This window comes from Panthera tigris, chromosome B2 (assembly GCF_018350195.1).
Source record: "Panthera tigris isolate Pti1 chromosome B2, P.tigris_Pti1_mat1.1, whole genome shotgun sequence".
Taxonomy (NCBI): Eukaryota; Metazoa; Chordata; class Mammalia; order Carnivora; family Felidae; genus Panthera; species Panthera tigris.
The window spans coordinates 41,047,400-41,062,584 of record NC_056664.1 but is presented as its reverse complement, the minus strand read 5'-3'; the positions used below and the strand labels follow the sequence as shown (position 1 = coordinate 41,062,584).

General features: G+C 49.0%; 1 protein-coding gene across 6 annotated transcripts in view; it reads right to left on the bottom strand.

Annotated features, from left to right (window-relative positions):
• Window positions 1-15,185, bottom strand: part of CUL9 (cullin 9) — a 37,474-nt gene that overhangs the window by 16,617 nt on the left and 5,672 nt on the right. For 4 of the 6 annotated variants that reach the window (XM_042986408.1, XM_042986407.1, XM_007085163.3 and 1 more), the window contains 19 exons: window positions 14,772-14,964; window positions 11,690-11,897; window positions 9,659-9,855; window positions 9,061-9,278; window positions 7,660-7,909; window positions 7,472-7,577; window positions 6,692-6,919; window positions 6,310-6,400; window positions 6,041-6,212; window positions 4,463-4,568; window positions 4,129-4,224; window positions 3,695-3,870; window positions 3,276-3,409; window positions 2,739-2,918; window positions 2,443-2,552; window positions 2,165-2,347; window positions 1,873-2,033; window positions 1,442-1,670; window positions 1,158-1,347 (listed from right to left, as the gene is read on the bottom strand). In XM_042986408.1, coding sequence (XP_042842342.1) covers window positions 1,158-1,347; window positions 1,442-1,670; window positions 1,873-2,033; window positions 2,165-2,347; window positions 2,443-2,552; window positions 2,739-2,918; window positions 3,276-3,409; window positions 3,695-3,870; window positions 4,129-4,224; window positions 4,463-4,568; window positions 6,041-6,212; window positions 6,310-6,400; window positions 6,692-6,919; window positions 7,472-7,577; window positions 7,660-7,909; window positions 9,061-9,278; window positions 9,659-9,855; window positions 11,690-11,897; window positions 14,772-14,964 — 3,228 coding nt within the window. The remainder of the gene's footprint in view (window positions 1-1,157; window positions 1,348-1,441; window positions 1,671-1,872; window positions 2,034-2,164; window positions 2,348-2,442; window positions 2,553-2,738; window positions 2,919-3,275; window positions 3,410-3,694; window positions 3,871-4,128; window positions 4,225-4,462; window positions 4,569-6,040; window positions 6,213-6,309; window positions 6,401-6,691; window positions 6,920-7,471; window positions 7,578-7,659; window positions 7,910-9,060; window positions 9,279-9,658; window positions 9,856-11,689; window positions 11,898-14,771; window positions 14,965-15,185) is intronic. The other 2 variants (XM_007085164.3, XM_042986405.1) reach the window with 2 other exon arrangements.

Here is a 15,185-nt window from a genome sequence, read left to right as displayed (position 1 = left end):
AAAATCTAAAATAAAAAGACAACTAAGCAAAGAAAAACTGGTTTGGGAATTTTAAAATATGCTTTTAAAAAATGAATAGACCGGGGCGCCTGGGTGGCTCAGTCGGTTGAGCGTCCGACTTCGGCTCAGGTCACGATCTCGCGGTCCGTGAGTTCGAGCCCCGCGTCAGGCTCTGGGCTGATGGCTCAGAGCCTGGAGCCCACTTCCGATTCTGTGTCTCCCTCTCTCTCTGCCCCTCCCCCGTTCATGCTCTGTCTTTCTCTGTCTCAGAAATAAACATAAACATTTAAAAAAATTAAAAAAAATAAAAAACGAATAGACCAAAGTAGAAATAACAATGGAAATTAGAAAATTCTTAGAACTTAAAAATACCAAATACTAACATACTACATAATAAAAACTTAGGCAACATCCCAAATGTCCATCAACAGCAGAAAGGGCAAATATATTCATACAATGGAAATGAATCAGTAACTCAAAGAAAAAAGTAGTGATAACTGACAAACTGGATAGCTCTCACAGATACTAAGCTGAAAGAAACTGGACACAGCAGAATACATACCCTATTATTCCATTTATATGATGTTCACATACAGGCAAAAATCTATGGTACTAGGAGGCAGAAGGTTTCTCTTGGAAGAAGATACTAACTAGAAAGGGACATACGTGAAGAAGTATTCTGGGGTGCAGGAAATGCTCTGGGGGTGGTTATGGGAGTGTATAAGTATATACAATTCATTAAGTCACAGCTAAGATTTCTATACTGTACTGAAAACTAAGTATACCACAATAAAAACAAATCTAAAAAAAATCCAAAAACCAAAAAAAACTTACAGAATGCAGCTAAAGCAATATTGAGAGGGAAATGAATACCCTTAAATGTTTTTACTTGGAAAGAAGCCTGAAAAGACTAAAAGTTAAGTAGGCATGCAACTTGAAGTTAGAAAAACAGAACAAATTCATACAAAAGTGAGAGCAATAATGAGAGATACTAATAAAGATCTAACCCACCTTTTCACCCTTCCCTAGGAGACTGCTCTGCCTAGAGACCATTTTTGTTCATATCTACACATTTCTGTCCACAGGTCCTCTCCACTTCCTCTCCTGCCACCCCAAATCTCACCCCAATCTCCAATTGCCTGTCCCTATCTCCTCACTCTGGCTGTAGAAATTGGAGAAGCGGTCAAGGGCATCACAGAATTCAGTGGGAAGGCACTTTCTGGGATGGTACAGGTAGCAGAGTGGGGAGACCGGCCAGCAGCGTGGTGACAGGACCAGTATGGAAACTGTTGGACTTGAATCTTCGATAAATAGTTCTTTCTCAGCCTCCTCTTCCTCTGCTTCCTCCTGAGAGATAGAAGGATTTCAAGGGCTCTTGGGCTCCCTTCTTTGGTCTAGTCTTTTGCTCTCCTATTCTCCCTCTCATTTCCCTTGCTCTTACCTCTTCTTCGTCCAGGTCCTGTTCTTCCTCGTTCTCCTGCTCCAAGAGCAGCTTGTCAAGCCGCTGGAGCTGGAAGAGGTGGAACTGGCGCTGCAGCTCCTCGGACATGCTCAGGCTCCGCAGCATCTGCTGGGGGAGGCGGTTGGGGAAGCAGAGGCCGATCTGCTCCAGCACGGCCCCCTCCAGCCAGCTCGAGCCCAAGCTCAGGAGACGGTCTGCCATGTAGTGCCTGCGGTGTCACACACAGGCCGGGCCGAGCCTCAGTGTGGGCACTCCACCCTGCTTCCCCTCTTCCTCCCTGCTCCCTTTCCACCAGTGCCATGGCCATCTCTGTATCTTAGTCCCTCCTCCTCCAGTCTCTCCAAGACTCAAATCTTCACCCTTTCTAGACTCTAGGTCTCCCCTCCCCTACCTCTCAGACCTGCACTCACTGGTAGAAGTGCTCAAAAGTAGTAGCCACCTCCAGGCCAGAAAGGACCATGATGGGCTCCAGGTGCCGCTGAAGCTTCCCCAGCATTTCCACTCCAGGGGCTCCACCAACCAGGCCGCCCTGGATCTGCTGGTCGATGTGCCTGGCAAACTGCTCACTTATCTGGGGGCAATGGAAAGGGCACGGGCCAACCATGAAGAGGGAGTGGAGCAGGAGAGTGGGCAGTGAGAGGAGGCGAAAGGCAGAGAAAGAAGCCAGCTCTCAGTGGTGACCAGGAGGCTGGTAGTACTCACGTGAGCAGCGGTGAGGAAGGACTGCTGTAGCAACGCGCCGGAGAAGCCACTGCGCAGAGCCAGCGTGAAGGCCGCCCGAGGCCCAAAGAGCTCCGAACCTGCTCTCTGCAAGTGCTGGTAGAGTTTGCAGTACCGAGGCACGAAGTCGGGGTCCCTCCAGGCTGCAGCCAGGAACCTGCTGACCTGAGAAGAGAGGAGAAATAGCATAAAAGGTGTGGTCCCACATGCAATAGCCTAGCAGCCCTGCCCCGCCTCCCACTGCACTTCCTTCCACTCACCTGCTCTTGCACCACGCTCAGCCAGCACTGGGTTATGTTCCTCAGGCTGCTGCTTGGAAGAACTGGTGAAGGCCCGGGGCTCCGATCCCGGCCCTTACTGTTCTTGCTGACTGTGGAGACAGAGGGCAAAGGAAGGGGTTTCATCTCAGCCCCTGAGTGAATCTAGGGGATCTTGGGTACTGACCCCTGGAAAGGTGCGCACAGAGCAGTCAGGAAAAGTAAGATCCAAGAGGGGAAGGAGCCAGGTATCACCACTGGCCAGATTCTCAGCTCAACAGGCCATGGCTGGGACTTACTAGGCCGAGTGGATGGTTCAGGAGAAGGCCCAGGCGGAGGCTCTACATGCACCAGCAAGTGACAAAGGCGACGAACTCGAGAGGCAAAGGATGCCGCTCGACTCAGGGGGTTCTGAGAGCTCTCCCTTTGCTCTAAGTACTGATCCAGCAGCCATCCCAGGGAACTCACACCTTCCGCATCTAAAAGAAGACAGACCAGAAACAGCTGATGGGAAATAGGGGAACAGATAGCCCAGGAAGAGGAGAGAAAAGGCCCAATTATACAAAAAGCCTTGGTTGGGGCGGGCAGCCAGGTCAAGCCCTCCCATCACCAAGGCTTACTTCGTTGGGAATCTAGGGGTACACTAACAGGTTGGGGGTAGGGTAGAGAAGATTCAAATACCCAGTAGTCCCTGGGGCAGGAAGGAGAGGAGCACTGAGGTGACAGGCCTTCGGCAATAAAGACAGGGACCAAGAGAACCAAGAGCATTAACTCAGGTGATCCCTGGGAACAATTATGAGGAACTGGTTAGTGGGGCCAGGGGTCGCGATGGTTACCGGGGGAGGTGATGTTCTGCACCAGGGGGCTGACCAGGGCCTCCCAGCAGGTCTTGCCCAGTGCTTGGGCGGCCTCATCGTCAGGGAGGAAGCGATCAGCAAAATTCTGCTCGTGGCGCAAAACCCTGTTCAGTCTGGGAACAAGAGGTGTGTGGTCAAGGATTTAAGGCACAGGTTTTTTTGAGGCCTCCACTCAAGCACAGTCAGCTCCCAATCCCACCATGCTCAGTCCCCTAACCAGCTCGCAGCCATCAGCACACACTTCTCACCTGTGTTCACCCTCCCCTCTTGTCCCGGCCACTGCTTTACCTTTCAGACTTCTGCAGAAATCTCCCACCACCTACTTCTTAGCAATGTCCTCCTGATCCATTAACCTCTCCCCGCTCCCTTCAACCCCAGCCACTGTCTGCCCCACCCACCTGGGACAGAGCTGGAGGAGGCGCCTGCGGTCCTCTGCTATGTCCCGGCTCCAGGCTTGCGCCCGAATGGTGTAGAAGAGACAGGTACGGCGACATAGCTGCTCCCGGAATAGTGGCCAGAAAGTGGGCTTCGGGCCCAGGACCTCCACACCTCGAACCCGGGTGTCAATGCCACCCTGTAACATGCACACACTTGTCTGTCACCTAAGCCACCCAGCCACCAAGCACTACCAAGAAAAAGCCAGGCCTCACACCCTGAATTCCCTTGGAGGCTCTTGAGATATTCTCACATCTCTGGAACTCAACAGGCTTCTGGGCCATCCCGGAGCAGGTATGTGGCCTGAGCCTGGCCCCCCAAGTGCTGGGGAATGCAGTCACTATGGAGACCCTGTACTACCCCGTGATTCCCAGCCCAGCCTCTTCCCTCACTCTACCTGCTGGCAGCGCTTTATGCGGATCTGGATGATGGGCCAGAAGCGGTTCAGGTTCTCCAGGAGGATCACCCTGCTGGCAGAGGGCATCACATTCACCTGATGGGGCAGGGGAGGAGAGAGAACTGTCACCTCTGGAAGTGGGGTTGGACGGACTATTGACAGCAGCCACAAGTCTTGTGATGGTGTGTGCCCTTTACTTCTGCACCGAGCCCACAAACCCGCATGAATCTGCTTCCCGAACTCTGCTCTCACTGCTTATGACTGCAGGCAATGCCTGCCTGGGGGAAGGAATATGGAGTAAGGTCAAGGTGGGGGAGGGCACCAGGGTCCTCACCATGTTGAGCTCAGTGCTGATGCAGCTGGCACTGTCACCCCCAAACACCACCACTCTGGCTGGCATGTAACTTGAGTCCTCACTGGCCACGAGCAAAGTCAGCTGCCTGAGACAAGAGAAAACAATCAGTTAGAACAAGGACCCTGGTCTTTGTTCAAAGTGACTTCAACCTACCACTTCTTCCTCAGACTCCTGTCTCTCTGCTGCCTCCTTAAGTGTCAGTGTTCCCGGATCCCCTGCTCTCCTTTTATCTTTCCCCAAAAGGAATTTTTTCTTCAAAATGACTTTATTTAAAAACCATAGTTCCAAGCAAAAAACGAATACTCTACTCCAAATCCACATGTCTACACTAGACGGCTCCTCTTAGCTTTCATACCATGTACATTTCCATGTCACAACGCATAGGTACCTCTAAGTCAACATGCCTAAATGGAACCATGATCCATCCACAGAAGCCTGCTCCTTCCTCTTCCATCATCCTTCTTGGGAAAGAAAACTGCCATCTACCAAAGCACTCTGTCACTATGACTTCTCCCACTCATGGCTTCCCTCATGTCAATGGCATGTCCTATAGACTCTGCTCCTTGAGATCTCCCAGTCTGCCACCCCTCACTATTCCCACTCCCTGTGCCTAACTGAAGACATTCGTTTCTCAACTAGATCACTGCATAAACCTTCCAAATCTTTCTCCGGCCTCCAACCCAAACTGCCATGATTGCCAGAGTGACTTTTCTAAATGAAAAAAAAAAAAAAATCTTGTTTTGTCTCTTCTCTCCTTAAAATCCTTCAATGGCTCCCCAAGTTCCAGAATAAAGCTCAAACTTCTTAGCTCACAAAACTCTCTGTGGTCTGTGGTCTGGCTCTGCCTAGTTTTATGGCGGTCTCCTGCCATTTCACGACAAACACCCTTCATTCCAGCCAAACACAGTTACTTAAGCTTCCCCCAAATACATCATTACATTTCTTACTAACATTTTGCACATATGCTGTCCCTCTGCCTGGACTTCCCACTTCCCTCTATTTACACAGCTAATTTCTACTTTGGAGCTCTGCTCACTTAGCCCCACCTTCTAGAAGGCTTCTCCCACCTCTCACTTGGCCTCAGGGTCCAGGGCACATGGTGGTTTTTCTTACTCTTATTGATTCTCCAGCCTAGTTCCCCAAGGAGACTGCAAATTCCCTAAAGACGGGTACCATATCTTATTGTCCTTATAGCCCCAGACCCTGGCCCAGTGCCTGGCACAGAGTATATACATTAAACAAGCACCCATGGGAAGAGTGAATAAGGCAGTTGTCAATCTCCCTCAACACCACGCACAGGATAGTGACATCTATACCTGTGGGCAGAGCACATCACCAGGCTCAGGGAGTGAGGATGTCTGTCTATACTGCACAAGGAATGCAGATCAATGTGTCTATCTGTTTACTGCACAAAATGGGTTTGAGTGTGTCTCACACATAGGGGTTACAGACAGGGTTGCGTGTATGTGGGTGCTTTGGAGAATATATGCTGGGGTGTATCAGAATATTCCCACACATGTGTGTGTGCACCTGTGGTGCACATGGGCATGTTCACACCTAATAAGAACACCACGGTGCATGTGCAAGGTGATATAGTGGGAGCCGGTGCTGCCATTGGACTCCCAGTAGGTCTTGGGGTTTCGATCCGTCAGCTTGCTGGCCCGGTGAGGGTTGGAAGACACCTCCACCTTCTCCCAGCACTTGTCCTCCTTCACTTCCACACTGGAGCCTGGGGGCAAGTGGGAAGTTAGTTGAGAGAGAAAAAAGTAAAAAGAGAGAAGAAATACTGGGGTGGGAGCCAGGAGAAAGCAGATTGGGACACAGACCCTGGCAGAGATGCCTGAGGAACACGTCAAAGAAGGGGATGTTGATGGGTCGGTGGGTTCGTCTGTGGTCTTCGATCTGGCCCAGCACCATCTGCAGCCAGAACATCAGAGAGAAGGGGCGCGGCGAGGAAGGAAGAACATGAAGAACACACAGAAACAGGTATGGAGAACAAGTCAAGGAGCAACAAAACACTCAACCTCTCCCTTCACAAATTTTGGCAGAACGGGACCATGTGGGGTAAAGAAAGGCTGGGAAACAAGTGCCCCAGATTTGCTACCACTTGTGCCAAGTAGGGTTACCAAACAGGGACACACACCGAATCCCCTTCCCCTGCTTCTCACTTATGTTCTCCCTAAGCTCTGAACCCACAAGCCTCCTCACCTGAATGCAGCCAGCCAGGATGCTGGAGGTGAGGTTACTATAGAGCTGGGCGTGTTTTTCACACTCAGTCACCAGGTCCCGAAGCTCACAGGCCAGCAGCAGCTGAGCCGAGTGCTTGTCCAGGACTTTGGAGAGGGCCTCTTTGGCTCCCAGGCAGCAGAGAACCACTGCATAGTCCTTGTGCATTGAGGCCAGGCGATGCAGAAAGCAGAGCAGCTCCTGAACAATCTGAGCCCGGAGCCACAAGATTAATGTATGGGATGCAAAGGGCAGGCCACATAAAGGATGAGGGGTGGGTTCGAAAAGGGAATGTGGTGGCTGAGACTTTGGAGAAGTTTGAAAGCCCAGGGAAAGGAGAGTACCAAAGAAGGTTGGGACAGAACAGTGGGGGTGCTGGGACTCCAGAGGTGCCAGAAGCAGGGTCTGGGCACAGCTTCCAATGCTTCTTGCTGCCAGGACGAAGCTCTCTCAAGAGCCCACCTTGGTGCCTGAGCCTTGGTCCACAATCCACAAACCGGGGAGGGTGGAGAGCGAGGAATGTTTGGATTGGTGAATGTGGGCTTCTCCTAAACCCAGAATCTAAAATCCAGCTGCAGGCAAAAGATTATTCTTCAAAGGCCCCAGTTCTGAGCATTCTTAGAGGAAATTCCTTCCTCTCCATCCCTCTCGGTGTTCAGACTCATCCAGAAAGGCTGTGCTTTGCCTTCCATTGCCTCACAAAGGTAGCCAGCGCCCCAGAGGCTGCCTCTCCCTCCCCTGCCTTTATCGGGGCCCTGGTACCTCAGAGTCACTGCTAGGGCCATTCAGACAGTTGAGGCAGGGCTCCAAGACCTCATGCCAGGGGAGGACCATCGCCTCAGGGTGATCCAGTAGCCGAGTCATGACCCTAGTGACGGGATGAAACAAAGTCCCTGCAGTCCGCAGCTCCCCTTACCTCCGATGCACGGGTGCCCCAACAGGGCCCTCACCTCAATGCAGTCAGCAGCAGAGTTTTGTTGGGTCCCGGGGCATCCAGAGTCCGCAGCAACAGGAGGAAGGGCTGAGTCTCCTGCTGGAGGCGCTTTAGGAGGGGTCTCACGGCGCCCCCTGGGCCGCCCTCCCGGCACAGCACCCGCTCTAAGCCCAGTAGGAGTTCCGCAGACGGGCCCCCTGCTAGGGACGGGATCAGATGCTCAGGGGACCCATCCTGGCCCTGGGTGCCAGGGGTTTCCAGTGCTGCTGCCAGACGCATGGGAGGAAAAACATGAGTATGAAGAGGAGTTATGCAAGTTGGTCAAACCACGAACTGGACAAGTCCAGAAAATCACCCCCAAATTTTCCTCCTATTTGGAGGATTGTCTGTAGTTTGTACCAAACTGTGGGGATTTTCTTCTCTGGCCCCAGTATATAGCTAGCTGCATCTGGAAAAAAGTTTAGTTCGGCAAACACTGTCATGTTAAACACATAAATTTTTAATCTCATATAGTCATACAATTAACGTTTCATCATTAAATGGGGGCTTTGTGGTTACATAAGCCAATAAATATTAGCTATTATAATTACATCCCTCTACTACCTAGCACGGTGGCTTTAAAGATTTTTTAAAAATTTTTTTGAAGTTTTTATTTATTTATTTTAAAAGAAAGAGAGAGAGAGAAAGAGAGAGAGAGAGAGCATGCACACGTGCACAACAGGGGAGGGGCAGAGAGAAAAGGAGAGAATCCCAAGCAGGCTCTGCACTGTCAGGACGGAGCCCCATATGGGGCTTGAACTCACAAACCATGAAATAATGACCTGAGCCGAAATCAAGAGTCGGACACTTAACTGACTGAGCCACCCAGGTGCCCCTAAAGATTTTATTTTTTTACCGTTTATTCTTTTTTGGGAGACAGAGAAGGACAGAGCACAAGTGGGGGAGGAGCAAAGAGAGAGGGAGACACAGAATCTGAAGCAGGCTCCAGGCTCTGATCTGTCAGCACAGAGCCCGATGTGGAGCTTGAACCCGCAAACCGCGACATCATGACCCGAGCCAAAGTTGGACATCTAATCGACTCAGCCACCCAGGTGCCCCAAGAGTTTAAGTAATCTCTACACCCAACATGGAGCTGGAACTTACAACCCAGAGATCAAGAGTCACATGCTCTACTGGCTGAGCCAGTCAGGCACCCTGCATGGTGGCTTTACTCTAGGTAACGCTAGTCTAGAGTATCCTTCTCCTCTTGGTCAGGAAGTTTTACTTAAGATCTAACTTGAGTGCCAAAACCCTTACTCGTTTCCTGAAGGTTTATCATGTCTTTCCAGTAAGGTACTAGTACATAAGCCTTAGCCCTTCTGGCCACAGGCCAGCACTGCCCGATTCCTCGGCAGAACCACCCCCTCCACAATGGTACCTGTGTGCTCAGGACTGCCCGGCGGCTCCGAGTAGCGATTGAGAAGCATCATGAGGATGGTACGTGTGGTGGGCATGGGTTCTGTCCCCGGTGCTATCCCAGAGTGCCTGAACAAGGTGTCTCTCAGCTCCCGGGTTACAATCTGGTCCCCCAGAGTGTGGTGGTTGCACAGAAGCAGGTTGAGCAGGAGCAGACCGTTTCTCACTGCGGAGGAACACCTGGGAGGAGGGAGGTAATCCCGGGAAGAAATTGAAACAGAGTGAATGCAACGGAAGCAGGAAGCAAGCACAGAGGGGAAGAGGCCTGCAGCTGGGGGAAGAGAGGGCTCCAGGACTCCTGTGAGGCCAGGACATCTGGCTCCCTGATCTCAAGCCACTCCTCCCAACCCCAGGAAGGAAGGCCAGGGTGCTCTTGCTCTCTCTGGGGATCTCCCTACCCCCAACCACTTGGCCTCTCTACCAGTAACAGTCAGAGAGGGCCACCAATGTTTCATCCAGAGGTAACAACATGAAGGGAATTTCTGTGAAGCACATGAGATATAGACAGAGCAGCAACGGGGGTTGGGGCTTAGCGGGAATTTGGAGGGTGATGCCCTGACCCCTCTGTGTTCAGCATCAGGATCACGGCTGCGGGGACAGTAAGAAGCAGGCTCTCAGAGCCTGGGCGGGTGGCTGAGTCAATGCTGGCGAAGATCTCTCTGGTCATCTGGGCATCAAACAAAGGATGGATAGAATCTCGGCCAGTGATAAAAGTGGGGATCTCCGAGGAGCTGGCAATGGCCAGCATCTTCAGTGCCTGCAAGGGGGATGTGAAAGCAGAATTAGTTATGGGTAGAGCCGCCATGCAGAGAAAGAGGAGAGCCAGGCCCTCATTCTCTGACCCCAAACTTTGGGGCAGCTGAGCTGTTGGCAAATAGGTCGAGTAGGAGATGGAAATGGAAGAGGTGGTGATGGGATACCAGTGATAAAAACAAAAAGAAAGACAAGAGAAGAAAGCAAAGAAAATACTGAGGCTCAGTGATAAAATCAGCCAGCAACTTCTCTCTGCCAGCGCCAAGGCTAACTGAGTGGGATGGCTGCCCCCTCCTGTAGCTACCTCTCAAGATGGGGCCCTTTCATAGCATCTAGTTGTATTCAAAGGCTTTACCTTGACATTGTCTTCCACGTCACTGGACCACCCCTCCCTTTGTAGAACCTCCCTTCTCTTGAGTGCCAGGATCTCATATACTCCTGGTTGTCCTGCCTCCCTGGAATTCCTCTGCCAAATCCTTGAATGTGGAAGTTCCTGCCCCCTTCTCACTCTGTACTCCCTCCCTAGACAACTTCATCTGCTCCCATCGCTTCAATCACCACCACTAGGCCAACACTCTCAAACCTATGTCCCTTGACCTCCAAAGCCAGTAGCCAGCCCTCCTCGACAAGACTACTTGGGTTGTCTCACAGGAAGAGCGGTTGGAATTCTAGGAAAAAATACTTGGAATGCATGAACGTGTCTGCTGGTACTACAAAGAAAATGAAATTAAGATGAAAGCTATACCTCTCTTCCCTGGTGAAAGGGAGGACACTTGAGAAGAAACCCTCTGGGGAGGGAGAAGATTAGAACTAATTCTCAGGACACTCTCCCTTATAAGGCCTGAATCCTCCACGCTACCATTACGCTATGTCACAACAAGGCTTTCTCCCTTTGGTTACCCCACTCTCCCCAGTTAGCTGAATTCTATAAACCTGAAGTTATAAATAAGATGATGCCATTTTGCTAGAGGGCAAGAGTTTGAATTTAGGGGCAAATGCTGTATTTTGGTCATGCCATCTGAAAGGGTTGGGGAATTCTCTGAGCAAACACGGCCTAGATGATGAATGCTTGGCTGCTCTTCAGAGCAGCACCTAGCTGGCCCCGCACAGGAAAAGAGCCTCCCAACCTCGCTCTGAGACAGCCTAACCTAAGGGGACCGGGGCTCCTGTCCGTGTTGTTGCCATTATACTGTCAGAATCCATTCTCAGAACTGATCTGGATGAGGCCTACTTGCCCCCCTCAGGGACTCCAAGCTATACAGAGCACACCCTGTCCACACCTCCTACCAGCCAGCACTTGTGTCTGGAGTATTCAGGAAGCTAATTCTTCTATAAGCTCCCCTGGATGAGGGCCCCCCTTCCTCTGGGCCCACGTGGCAAGTCACCCACATCTGGTGAGGGGGTATTTTCTGTGTAAGGGTACCACTCAGATCAAAGGGTAAAAAATCATTTTGTCACATGCAGAAAATTAGTCTCCAACCAGATATCTAACTGTAACTAAAAAGATATGGGAAACTGAACAAACCTAAAAACTCAATTCCAGACCTTCTTTCCATACCTCTTCCTCCTTCCACATTCCCCCACTTAGTGAATGACCTCCTCATCCCCTCTGCTGCTCCATTTTAAACCTGGGAGTCATTCTTAAAAACATTCTCCCTTTCTTCCAACACACATTCAATCGCAAAGGCTGTTCTGCTAGAACCTTCAACCCACCTGCATCTTTCCATCCTAATGTCTCCTCCCTGGTCTAAATCACCACAGTACCTCCTCAAGATCAGCCGTCCCCCGGCCTGCCCCTCCTGCCCATCACTCTCTCCCACCAGGCCCAGTCCACTCACCGCCAGCCCTGCCTGCTGCACCAGGACGGAAGTCTTATATTCTTGCATGCAAACCAGCACAGCGTAGATGCCACCCTCCCTGGCAAAGAGTGGGCGCCACTCATGCTTGGTCATGAGCAGGTAGAGGAGGCGCAGGGCCAGCACCACCACCATCTTCTCTCCCACCTGGTTGGTCAGCAGCTCCACCAGCATCTTCACTAGCTTCTCTCTTAGAGAGAAGAGACATTGGAGTTCCCCATCCCAAAAGTCACACCTGACTCCCTGTCCAACCCTCTCCACCAAGATCCATCACCCCCACCATTATCCAAGCTCCTCTTGCCTTAGTTCCACTCTTCACTCCCTCTCCTCTGCAGGCTAACTGCCTCTGGCTCCTCACCTCATGAAGGAGGCAGTAGAGCAAAATGGTTACCAACTCTGGCTCACCTTTTCTTTTTTTTGTTGTTGGGAGAGAAAGAAAGAGAGAGAGAACGTCTGTGCATACATGCACGTGTCAAACACAAGTAGGAGAAGGACAGAGGGAGAGGGAGGGAGAATTGTAAGCGGGCTCCATGCCCAGTATGGAGCCCAAAGTGGGGCTCAACCTCACAACCACGAGATCATGACTGGAATAAAAATCAAGAGTTGGACACTTAACAGACTAAGCCACCCAGGCGGCCCTGGTTTACCTTTTCAAATAAATCTATAAATTCAATGTAATTCTAATCACAATGTTTGAAAGGTTTTTTATAAAACATATGGCAGGTAGATTTGGGCACAAGATGAGAAAATATGTAAGAATAGTCAAGAAATGTTTAGAAAGAAATAATGGCAGACTTGTCTGCTAGTTAACAAAAGATAAATTTATAAAAATTAAAATTCTGGAAATGATGCAGGATAGATACAGATCGCTAGGCAAGGGTGGCATCCCAGCCAATGAGAAGAGCAAGGACCATGTGACACATGAGGTGGAGACACCTGAAACAATTACAGCTGGGGTTCTGCCTCACTCCATCAGCATAAATAAACTGCAAACAGATTTTAAAGTAAATGTAAAAAACAAAGCCATAGCTATCCTTAGAAAATAAAGACAAATACTTTTTATAATCTTGAAATAGGACAGACTCACTCAAAACCTAGAAGCCATTAAAAAGTTTAAAAGTATTCTAGAGGCACCTGGCTCAGTCGGTTAAACGTCCGACTTTAGCACAGGTCATGATCTCGCGGTTTGTGAGTTCAGGCCCTGCATTGGGCTCTGTGCTGACAGCTCGGAGCCTGGGGCCTGCTTCGGATTCTGTGTCCCCCACTCTCTCTGCCCCCCCCATTTGTGCTCTGTCTCTGTGTCTCAAAAAAATAAACATTTAAAAAATTAAAATATTAAAATATTCTAACGCAGGGGTGACTGACTGGCTTGGTCAGTAGAATAGGTGACTCTTGATCTCAGGGTCATGAGTTCGAGCCCCATGTTGGACGTAGAGCCTACTTAAAGGTTAATTAATGAATTCTAACATAAAATTCTAAAACTTCAGCACAATGAAAGACACTGTCCACAAAGTTAAGAGATAAGCAATATGAGTTAGAGAGAGAGTCCTATGGAAATGCTAATTTGAAGGAAAGGAAGAAGTGCTCCAGAGTCCCTAGATCACATTGAGTGTCACAAGAAAAAAAACTGGATTTATTTCTTCCCCACAGGGACAGAGATGTATGTTGAGGAGGTGGCCTGGGAAAGTTCTGCCTTTATTTGTCTTCTCTCATGAACTTTTTGATGACTACAACATGAATCAAATATGCTTTAAATATAAATCCCCTTGTGTAGCCAGGACTTATTATAAACAAGTTAATAAAACATGGGCAATATATATGAATGGATATAGGAATATAAGTAAGGATGTTTACCAAAATGTTAACAGTGACTCTCTCTGCAAAAGGTCTTCAGATGATTTTTATCTTCATAATCGTCTAATTCTTTTTTTACAGTGGGCATATATTATTTTACACCCAGAAAATAGTTAACATGATTTTGAAAAATAACCAGCAAAATATGTGAAACATAAATAACCAATTAACATCCAGAGTGCCTACAAATCAGTAAGAAAAAAATGAAGACCCAATAAGAAAATGGGCCAAGGATAAGAACAAATTTATAGAAGAAACACAATGAATGTGGGCAAATGTGCTTAACTTCAGTAGAACTAAGAAATGAAAACAAAGACACCAATCGTTTAAAATTCTGCCAATCTGATAGATTTAAAAAATAATAGTATCCAGTGTTGGCGGCTGTGAGGAAAATGAACCCATCAGAACACTGTACTTGAACTTGGATATAATCACATGCAGAATCCTGTGTATCAGAGAAAATAATGAGGCAGCTCTATGTGGATTGGCATGTAGAGCTTTCTTAGACACACTGAGTGTGTAGGAGTGTGCAGGGAAAGCACAGAAACGTGTAGTACGATTACAATTATTTACACACAAACTCAGAAGATGTTCTATTTCGAAACACACTAACAAATGTAAATCTATGGAAGGTCTGAAGAATCCACAGCAGACTGGCAACAGTGGCGAAGAGGGACTTAGTCTTTTCCTTCTATGTTCTATTACATCCTTCAGGTCTTTCAAAATGAGAATGTATTTGTGTGTTATTTGTATAATTAGGTAGTGATTTAAAAAATACCTTTGAAAATAGAAAGAAAACAGGAAGGGATAAAAAAGAAAAGAAAAGAACTCAATCTCTAGGGCCAACAGGACCTACATTTGAATCCTGGCTGTGCTATCTATCAAACTCTGTGCAAACTCTTAAATGCTCTGAGGTTCAGTTTCCTCACCCATACAATGCCATAAGCATAGTATCAACTCTTCCTCAGGAAGGAAGAGAGAGAAGGATTTAATGAGAAAATGCATCTAGAGCCTGACACAGAGTAAGTGCTCCAAGAATATTATGATATTCCATTATATTATTGCATCCTCCTGCTCGACTACTCCCTCAGGCTGACCCTTCTTTCAGTCCCAGCCTTTCAAATTCCTGATATAGCTCCTTCCCTCCCTACCACCATCCTCCCCCAATGGCAGCTTAAACCAAAACCCCTTCCTTCCCCACCATTCTAACCTCAGGGATCTGTCAGGACGGACCAGAGGGTGGTCCCGCTCAGTGGCCTCCTCCACAGCCTGAGAGAGGGCATAGAGGCCTGAGAGCTGCAGGTCTGTGTCCAAGCTGGATATCTGCACGGTGGCCACGACTGCTGCCACATGCTGATCCAGGGAGCTGCGTGGACCAGGACCCCGCATGTCTCTAGCCATTTCTGAAATTGGTGAGGGAAAGGTAGTGGCTTAAAAAAATTGAGGATACTCCAAGTTGGAAGTGTTTAAAGGTCAAACCCAGTTATCCTACTGACATTTTAATACATTATTCATTACTGTAGCTTGCGTTCTGAACTTTTCCAATTCTGCACCAGGGATTTAATAGCCAAACGCAGAAGATGAAGATATTCCAGAAAACAGACCCTCCTTTTCCAGGGATACT